Source organism: Physcomitrium patens, chromosome 10 (assembly GCF_059467195.1).
Source record: "Physcomitrium patens ecotype Gransden chromosome 10, ASM5946719v1, whole genome shotgun sequence".
Lineage (NCBI taxonomy): Eukaryota > Viridiplantae > Streptophyta > Bryopsida > Funariales > Funariaceae > Physcomitrium > Physcomitrium patens.
The window spans coordinates 2,085,242-2,095,521 of NC_143419.1; the positions used below are offsets into that span (position 1 = coordinate 2,085,242).

A 10,280-nucleotide genomic window follows, 5' to 3' on the forward strand; every position below is an offset into this window, starting at 1 on the left:
TCTTCAAAGCTACCCTAATCACCCTTTAACTACCAACTTAAAAGTTTTTCACGAATATATACTTATCACAATAGCACTAAAAATAAGTATTGATTTTGAGTAATTCAACCTCCTTAACACGTAATCTAAGGGATGATTGTGAATGACGAGGATGGCTTGTCAAACAACAAAAAGAACCCACTTGTATGAAAGGATTAGAATGCCAAAAAGTAAAAGTAAAAGGGAGAAAGGGGAAAAAGAATGGTGCCAACGAGGAAGGCACACAACACCGACAGAGGAAGCGTCGCCAAGTGGAGGACCAAAATCTGCACATATTCGCGCACACATACTCTCTCTCAATTCCTCGGGATTCGTCCCTTTGATACGCCGGAGTCGCAATTCCCCTCCAATTCGGCTCGCAATTTGCAATGCAACGATGGTCAGAAATCCACAAAGCACGCCTCAGCCGACTCTGTCGTCAGTTTTCACCTCGCTCGCTGCCTACGGTGTTGCAAGTAAATCGCCGAATTGGGTTCTGTGAATTGCGGGATTGCAAGCGCCGTGTAGCCTGTGAAGCGAGCGCTGGGGATTGCTGTTTCTTTCTTTGTTGTGGAGGTGATGGTTCGGTCACTGGACCCGGTGGGTTTTGCGAGGTCATCGACGTAGTGGAGTGTTGTGGATTTTAATGGACGTTTTTACAGGGTTTAGGGTTTAGTAGTGGTGCTTTGTGCAGAATTGGTGAGAGGAACCCAGATTTTTTGTTTTCCTTGGTGATATTTTGGAATCGAGATTATTTGAGTTAGTGTTGTGAAATTTCTGGAAAATTGATCTTTTGGGTTTTGACGGTTTTGGAGTTATTATTGCCTGGCAATTTGTTTTGTTTTGTTTGTTTGTTTGTTTTGTTTTGTTTTGTTTTTTTTTTTTTTAATTTTTTTTAATTTTTTGTGAGAATGGGGACGGATCGGACGTTAGGACTGTTGACGTTCGCTGGACGTTTCAATGGAAAATAACTGAAAACAGTGATTTGCATGTAATTGGTGGATATGTTGCTAAAGTTTTGATTTATTTCTGGGTTTTTGGGTTTGTTTTGTTTTGTGTTTTTCTCTTTTTCTTTTTCTTTTTTGCCTGAAATTGCTGTCAAGGGTCCACCATTGATCACTTATCTCTCATTTTTCTTGCATTGCAGTGCCTCATCCACGTCCCGCTCGCCTAGAGGAAGGCCAATCCCTTCTCGCAATTCGTCAAGTCCTTCATTGGATAGCACTTGCAAGAGAGATCTCGGCTTTGTTTATAAGAGATTGTTTATGCAGATGAGCATGAATGCCTCGAATAACGACGGTGCTTCTAGGACTGGTTACTCAAGCTCTTCACGAGGAGGGTGCTCGGGCACTACGCGTGGAGGTTATAACAGATTCCGGAGAAGAGGGTTGTCATTTCTGATGACTTCATAAGACTATTTGCTTATCAAATTTTTCGCACACAATTGTTAGCTTTTTCAGTTTTCAGCGTTTAGTTTTAGAGCCTGTGGGTATCTTAAGTTGTAGGCTTGTTTCATTCTAGGCTGCGAGGATGCTGTGAACCTTGATGTTTCAATTAAAAAGCCACTCGAACCTTTAAGATGATGCTCACTCGATATGCAATTTCGTAATCTTTACAGAAGAAATGGATCTTATGGAGGAGAGAGGGCTCGATTGAGCCATGATGAGTACCGGTACTGGCTTCATGCTGAAAATCCACCACCCATTGATCACGGTGCGTTTTATTTATCATGCTGTTTTGCAAACCGGTGGTGTTCACTTTCCATTCAATTCAACATTTGTTGCTGCATTTGCAGTTTCCTATGAAAGTTCAACTTGTCATGCATGTACGAGTATATTCTTCTGGCTAGGATTGTTAAGCTGTTCTAAGAACACAATGATTCACTTTTTCATCTTCCCAGAAAGATTTGTTATAGTATCGTACAATATATTGGCCGATCGGAATGTATGGAATCACCGAAGCGAATTATACTGGCATGTACCACCATTCCTCCTTGACTGGGATGCACGCAAAAGGAAGCTCGTGCGGGAGCTTGGACTTTGGTCTCCAGATATCATATGCTTTCAAGTAAACCTTTTATCTTACTTTCATGAGGATGTGATATGATTTTGAGCAGATTTCAGTGTGTAGTTCTTGGTATGCCGTCGCCATGGATGAAGCTGATGTGTGCCTGTAATTTAAGACTTTGATGAAATCTTTTCGAGGAATTGATTATGTTGAAAACAGGTATATCTTAGTGAGATTATTAAGCGTTTTACACACGTAGAACTTGTCTCCCGATTTTGTACAATTCTTTAATAAAAAAGGAAAACGATAAAAGAAAAAGAAAAGAAGATATCTGTATAGTTTTGGTGGTCCATTCAGACCATTGAAAATCTTTCATTAGATAATGATTTGCATATGTGTGCTCTTAGGAAGTGGATTATTATGAAGATCTCAACGAAGAACTTCAGAAAGAGTACATTGGTGTATACACGGTAAGTGATATCTATATGAAACCTTTCACTAATTTTTACTTGAGTTCTGAATTTCTTCGAATAGCGGAAACAAGACATTCATATTTTTCTGTAACAGCCTTCAGAGAATCTAGTGCAGAAACTCGATTGCCATATTGCTTTCTGTGAAGGCTTTAACTTAACAGTGGAATTTTTTGAGTTCAAGAATTGCGCCAGCTTGAACTTTAAATGACTGTAAACTCAGTCAAAGCTCATGTCATTTGCTGCGACATCAAATTTGTTTATTTTTGTAGGCTCGTACTGGAGAGGCACACGATGGCTGTGCCATCTTCTGGAGGAAAAACAGGTGCCTTATGAACCTGGAGAGCGTGGGCTCAGTCTATGAGTCCTAACTTTTGAGGAAGTTTTTGTGCATGTTGACTTTATGCCAAATGGTTTCAACTAGTAATTGTTACGAACATGAACAGGCTAATGACATGGATGCAAGTAGTTGTACCTAGAGTAGCCCTATTTATTACGCAGTATCTCACTGGAAGTGTTCCTCACATGAATGGCAAATTTTGTAAGATCCTTATCTGTCGTTTCTTTTGGAAATTTTATGTTGGCGATGCATTTCTACCTGAATTATTTTGACATGTCATTTTTAACCTACGTTATGGTCTCAGATTTGAGTTACTCGAGGTAGAGCATATAAAATTCAAAGACCACGATCTCCGTGACAATGTTGCTCAGCTGTGTGTTTTGCAGGTACTGTTATATTCTGAATAATTTGGACAGTCAGAATTTCTGTCATTTTTTAGCGTTATTGTGACAATAGGGTTCTATCCTTTTCATGCGGTTTTCCTGTTTGTGCCCTTCTTTTTGTGCAATTCTTTTATTGAATTGCATACTGGATTAAGTATGTCTGAACGTGATTTTCTATTTGCTTTGAAAGAGCACGAGTAAGACGCTTAATTGCACGGAAGTCATGGACAAGGCAGGACGAACTATTTCTAGGTATGGTAAATTTAGGTCCACTTATAGTGGGACTTCAGTGCTTAGTTGGTTAGCTGTGTCTGTACTTGTTAAGCAGTGCCGACGACCGTGAATCTTTTGCAGGGACTGAATTTGAAAAGTTTTGTTTGTGATGGTCTGAATTTGTAGGTTGATCTCAGCTTGGTTACTAGTGTTGTTATATACGCGACGATGTTCGAATGTCTGCTTGATTTATCCATCTGTTCCAGCTTTTGTTTTCTTGTAGCCAAGTTTGATACTCGGAGATTTAACTTGCATAGAATTTGGATTTGATTGTTCTCAAATAGATACATAAGCAGGGTGAGTTAGACTTCGGCACACGTCAAAACGATGATAGGGTGGCTTGCTCGTGCAAAAGATCTCTTGTAATGATCTTAAGTCTTTTTGACATACCTTGGGTTGGTTGAACAGGTCATGTGATTCCAAGAATAACCGTGTAATTGTGGGTAACATTCACGTGCTATTCAATCCTAAGCGTGGAGATGTCAAGCTTGGTCAGGTAATATTCTACGAATTTTGGAATTTAGTTGTTTCGAGCCCCGTGAGGTTATGTTCATGCTATTGGTATCGCAAACTTGATTTTCTAGCACCCTAGATTAGTATGTACACAAAATGAATTGTATTTCATTTAGACCCAGTTTTATGTTTTTACGTGCTTGTGGATATGTGCCTCGTGAAATTCACTTGTAACGACTCATACTTTCCAGGCGAGAGTACTTTTGGAGAAAGCTCACGCTATTTGTGAAAAGTGGGGAAATGCGCCTCTGGCTATAGCTGGTGACTTCAATAGTACACCGTGGGTACGTGCGAAGTGTAGCATCCTTTCTTCATGTCGGAAGTATTTTATGATGCCATCAAGAAATTGTTTCGTATATTTAAGCTCTGTGTTTTCTGATGCTTCTGCATGGTTCGGAAGGAATATTGTTTGTGCAAATTCTTTTTTACTGAGCAAGTTTAAAATAGAAACTAAAAGAACCAGGAGGTTCATGGCAATTCAGTGTTGTCGATTAGAAAAGTACCAAATTTTAGTTTGTGCTGATTCTGATGTAAATCTTCGTAGATTAGAGACCTGCTGTTATATGTTACTATGCTGGATGAATGTAGTCGGCTTTTCTTCGGCAGTCATGGGAATTCAACATCTAATTGGGCTTTGATCTGGTTGGACAGAGTGCTCTGTATGAGTTCATAACTTCTTCACAGGTGCAAATAATACACATCCTATATTTTGATTTTTTCATGCACAAATGAATTATTATGAAACAGTAACATTGCAATTACGTTCGTTGGTTCATTCTGACATTGTGAAGTGCAGCTGGACCTGGCTTTTCATGATCGGCGCAACATTTCAGGTCAAGAGGAGGACCAAAATGACGGATTCAAGAGAAATGAATACAACCCGTATAAATATGAGGGGTATGGTTTTTCTATCAGTTGGCTCAAGTGATTCAAAGAAGCATGTGGTTAACTATATTCCTTGTAGATCACAATATATAACACTTGTTATATCAGTTGCTGATAGTGACTTGCTACTAGTCTCGCTATTGCTGCGGTACGTGCACAGGGGATACATTCAATCAGTACTTTGGTCATGTGGCCAGTTGTAATGGTTAAGGATAATCTTTTATGATAGGAATGGGAGGACCCTTGAGTTATCTCAAAAAGCTGCAGCACAAGGTAAAGAAGGAGCTGAATCAGGAGAGGATGCAGGAGCTGTAGCAGGAGGTAAAGCAGGAGATGAGGCACTATCTGAGCAAGTAGCTGAAACAAGAGACGAAGTAGGAACTGTATCAGGACTCGAGGCTGAAGGTGAGGTAGGAGCTGAATCAGGAGTTGAGGCTGAAGTTGAGGTAGGAACTGAGTCAGGAGGCGAAGTAATAAATCCAGGAACCAAAGAGGAGTTTATTTTGGAGTCTGTGAGGAGCATGGTCTCTTTGAAAATTACAGATAAGGAGGAATCTGCAGTGGTTACAATTGGAGAGTTAGATTTGGTAACTGAAACTTCTCAACTAAAGACGACCAGAGTAACTCTGGAAACTGAAACTTCTCAACTAAAGACGACCAAAGTAACTCTGGAAAGAAACCCTAAATCGACGAGGTATGTGGTACACCTTGCACGTAATGCGATTCTATATTGCGCTTGATATTCAGTTGTGACATTGTGATGGCTTGGCATTTCTGTATGATTTCGGTTTCACCGGTTTCATGTATTCCAGGCAAGACTTCCTTTTGGTCCAATGCTGATGCTTCTCTATGCTTTTTCAGCCATTTTTCCTTCCAGGGTTAGTGAGTTAATGCAAACTCGGTGAACTTCATGGCATCAGGGTGCAGGGTTGGGATGAATCGGAGCTGATGACATCTACTGGGGAGAGGCACTTATCTATAGTTCGACATAAGTTAAATTTGCGAAGCGCGTATTCAGAAATCAAGGTTTACTTCGAACTCTTTGATACTTGAGATTGACACTAGTGAAAACGTTGGAGTAGAATTGACAATCTGAAGTTCGAGTGTAGCCTTTATACCTGTCAATATTGATCTCATACATTCTGGAAAGGAATGATGCAACTCGATGTTCTGCCATCATTGAACTTATGAAACAATTATTGTCTGTTTTGAAATCTTGTCGTAGCAGCGTATGCTAAAATCTCTTGCCAATTTTCTTGTGCGAGAGCAACTGGATGTTGGTGCGACATCCAAGGACTTACGCTAGTGTTAAGACATTCGGATTAGAGATGCAGGATTATTTCTGCTATCAGCACAGTATCATAAACTCCTAACCATAAAATGACGACTGTAAATTCCTGCATTGTTCTGCATTACCTCGTTTCTACGACTTATCCCTGCTTTTCTTACGCGCAGGGAAAGCCTGGGAGCAGGGATGAAAGAGGGGAACCATTTGTAACGTCTTACCACAAAAGATTTAAGGGTACTGTCGATTACATTTGGTAAGCCCACATTGTCCTTTTATTTTGGTTTTGTCTGCAGTTGGATATTTGGGTGAGGTTTTTCTTGCTCATGATGTTTCTGAGAACATAGTTAATTATACCAGCATAATAGCTCTGAGCATATTACAAGCTTTAAGGTGGTGAATGATGCAGGCATACAGATGAGCTATGCACAGTGAGAGTTCTGGACACTCTTCCCTTTTCTGTACTCCAACGTTGTGGAGGACTTCCCTCGAAGGTCTCATTCTCTAACTTATCCTCCCTTTCTTCTAGAAGGGTCTGAAGTTTTTTCTTCCTCACAAAGTCATATACAAGCATCACGCGCACATGGACTAATAAGTTCCGCTTATCATCAGAAGCATAGCCGACGCTTGTTTTGTACTTCAAACATTAGTATTCTACGTTCTAAAGCCATCAACACTTTGATGATGAAATAAATTTCTACAGAAATGTGTGGTCTCTAAATCGCCTGTAACGATTGTCTAATTCTGTGAAAGGAATGCATCAACCAGAAGGTAGTAGTTTTGTAAAGAGCTGACGTGGTATTCGGCTTGCTCTACTCCACAGTTTTTGCGGCATTCTCGTCCGCAAACATCTAGATTCCCCTAATGCAATTTTGGGTTGTTGTCTGCAGAAATGGGGAAGTGACCACTTGGCGTTGGCTTGCGAGTTCTCCTTTGTTCCAAGCGCGGACGTTTTGACTGCAGGACGCGAAGAGTCTGAATCAGAATCTGGATAAGCCTGGACCTCTCTTTATAATCCTTACAAAATGGAAACTAGAAGGGAAGACAGATTCAGAGAGAGATAGAGAAAGAAGAAAGCATTCTGTAGATTCTGTAATTACATCATCGACAACATCAATACACTAATAGCCACTTCAAAAACTTGGTCTATGCCAACACATGCCGTTTCAGAGGGTGCCGTATTTTTTCAAACGCACAACACACTTGTCCATTCGCACCGTCTGTGCATATACTCAGCAAAGCATGAAACATGTACGACTATTCAAACCAACCACTCATTTTATCTATTTTATATAATTCATTGCAGTTTGTCAGATAATGGGGGTGGGTCCCACAGTAAAACATTTAGTCAAAAGAACATAACCTAACACACACTCAACTGACAACGAAATAAACATATATGTGTTAAAACAATAACACATGATGCTGAGCACCGCTAGACTGAAAGGATGGTAGCGGTAACTTAGATACTGCTCTCCCCTCGCAGCACCAAAGGAGCTCTCACAGCTCAGAAAGGCAATAGGCGTGTAGCAGTGGGGAGACAACTCTGAGCATGACGGACAGATGTACGTTTCCACAGCTTGACCTAGTCCTGGAGCATCATCAGGGGTAGCAGAGTTTGATCAGTGAAAGCAAAGATAGACTTGGTTGGACCAGTGCAAGCAAGTCTGCAACCCAGCTGGGTCCATCCAGATTCACTCCCCTCACTCCCTCACTCTCCGACAGCAAATGATCTGCTCTGCCATGAGCATCCTTCACGTAAGAAACTACTCCCCCACTACAACCGTGTTGGATTCTGTCTGTTTTCCATGTGTTGACTGGCTTTGTCTGACACCCTTGTTTTTTGTGGGGTTGCAGAATGCTGCAGTCATGTGGTGTTTTTTCGTGTTGCTAGCTGGAGGTGACGTGGGGGAGAGAGCCGCAGCCATGGGGTTGAGGAGAATGAGGAAGTGAGGGAGTGAGTTAGAGTAAGTAAGTGAGTGAGTATTTTCTTCGTTTCTGACATGGCCTTTGGAAGCTTCCACGTGCAGAAATGGGGTCGTTCTCTGACACTTGAACGTGCCGTTTCTGTGTCTGATTCTGCTCATTTTTTACAATGTTTTTGTGAACTGAGGTTTGGAGTTGGTGGCTTGGAATAGCAGGTGGGGAGATGAGTTGGAGAAATGGATAAGTGAAAAATAGTTCCAAGAATGTTGCATTTCAAGCTCGAAATAACTGCGAAAAAAGTGTTCACTTTTTTTTATTTTAAGAGGAACAGGAAGCTGAGGCTGCAAGAAATTTTTTTGGATTCTTTCTTTTATTTAGCTCTTGTGTTGAATGTTGTTCTTGTTGGAGCCCTGTTTTGGATTTTTTTTGGTTTTGTTTTTATTTTTAATTTTAATTTGGAGACGCTATAGAATGTCAAACATGGAGTGTGAATGGAGGTTCAATTTTGGTTGGGAGGATTGGATCATGTGTGTTGTTTGGACAAGTCTTTTTCAATCCATTTCCCTCTTTTGACGTCTTCTAAGATGATGTAAGATGCCAGTAATAGTGCCAACGAAAAGATAAGGACGCTTTATTTAAATATTACAAAAAAAAAAATACAATGGGTCGAAAAGAGGAATATATATATATATATATATATGTGTGTGTGTGTGTGTGTGTCAATAAATATATATATATATATATATAAGGAATTATAAATAAAAATTATTTAAAAAGTGACGATGGATTGATAAATGTAGTGCATTCATGGAGATATGATGTTAAGTATGTACATAATAAATCACATGTGTTCTTAACGAAGTGCCAAAAAATACTGTGAAGGTGTTTTAAATTTACTTTTTTATTGTTTGGAAAAAAATTCTATAAGTATACAACTTATTCTACTTACTTTTTAAGACACGTTGATATTGCACTGTTATTTAGATTTATTAGATTGTATCATTAATTTATGTTTATTCTTTTGTTTAATAAAAGAAGCTGCTCCATGATACAAAGTCTTCAATCTTAATAATAAATTTATAACTAGTTCTATAACTTTTGAACACTGATCAATAAACGTAAAATATGAAAATTTAAATTTATGTGTTGATAATAGATGATTTTATTGTGTGTATCAGTTTATACAAATTATGTATACATGCAAACTTTAACCTTAATGTTGTAGAGGAGAATGTTTTTATATTTTGAATTTTTAAATTTTAAATAGATTCTAATTCTTTGAGAACATATTTATATGTCATATTCCCAATAACCTGCACAACAACTCAGATGATTTCATAGTTAAATATCAAGATACACTTAGTTAATTGATTCTTGTACTCTTTCTTCTTTAATTTTAAATTTATTTTTTATTTCTTATTTTTATGCTTCTCTCATATTTTTATGTTCTAAACTGTTTTTCTAAATTAAACTTTTCATAATTGCTACCGTTGTCATACATTTGTAGGTTCTTCATATTTTAATATTTATTTTGGGTGATATCAAACAAGTAGAATTGTTAATAAAAATAAAATAAAATAAAACTTCATAGATTAATTAGTCATCTGATTTTTATAAGCGGATATATATATATATATATATATATAGAATATAATATGACAATGTTTTTTATTTTATTTTAATGCAAATTTTATTGCATAAAAAATAAATATTTTAACATTTTTTTGTTGTAGAATATGTGAAGTTGTAGATAGTGTCGTAGACAACATATATTTTCACTCAAGTGAAAGGATCTTTTTATTAATATGTTAAGAGAAATTCAATGTGATATATTTATTTTTTTTAGAATTTTTCTTCAATTATTTTTGCAATGAAAAATCCCAATTAAAAGTGATAATATTTTTAAATTTGATTAAATTGATGTAATTTTAAAAGACAGTCGAAGGATCAAAACGTCTAATAATTAGTTTTTAATAACTATTCATGAATCCTAGAGCTTCCAAAAACATAAGGTTAATATCAAGGTTAGTATCATTTATTTCTTCTCTAGCTATGTAGATGTGTTTTTATTTTGTCACATTTTTTTTTTAGAGAACTAAAGTTTTTCTTTTTTTTCTTTTTTTTTATTCACTATAAATTTTGGTGTCATTTTGGTTATATAGCCAAGTTACAAGATTTGT

The 10,280-nt window shown here is 37.8% G+C and overlaps 1 protein-coding gene and 1 long non-coding RNA gene across 3 annotated transcripts; both read left to right on the forward strand.

Annotated features, from left to right (window-relative positions):
• Nucleotides 1–335: 335 nt before the first annotated feature.
• On the forward strand, nt 336–7,314 carry LOC112287185 (carbon catabolite repressor protein 4 homolog 5). Of its 2 annotated transcripts, none has more exons than XM_024529938.3 (17): nt 336–594; nt 1,166–1,405; nt 1,637–1,731; nt 1,919–2,085; nt 2,433–2,495; nt 2,768–2,820; nt 3,140–3,221; nt 3,409–3,470; nt 3,900–3,987; nt 4,196–4,288; nt 4,656–4,688; nt 4,801–4,901; nt 5,119–5,583; nt 5,810–5,915; nt 6,345–6,430; nt 6,584–6,668; nt 7,065–7,314. In XM_024529938.3, exons 2-17 carry the CDS (start codon nt 1,284–1,286, stop codon nt 7,167–7,169), a joined length of 1,806 nt encoding a protein of 601 aa, XP_024385706.1. In that variant the 5' UTR covers nt 336–594; nt 1,166–1,283; the 3' UTR covers nt 7,170–7,314. The 2 variants fall into 2 exon arrangements, with proteins under 2 accessions (XP_024385706.1, XP_024385707.1); XM_024529939.3 differs by having other exon boundaries at nt 400–618.
• Nucleotides 7,315–7,790: 476 nt separating this feature from the next.
• Nucleotides 7,791–8,451, forward strand: LOC149988190 (uncharacterized). The gene is made up of 3 exons (XR_016504916.1): nt 7,791–7,932; nt 8,032–8,141; nt 8,316–8,451. It is a non-coding gene; the product is annotated as an uncharacterized LOC149988190 (long non-coding RNA).
• Nucleotides 8,452–10,280: the final 1,829 nt, after the last annotated feature.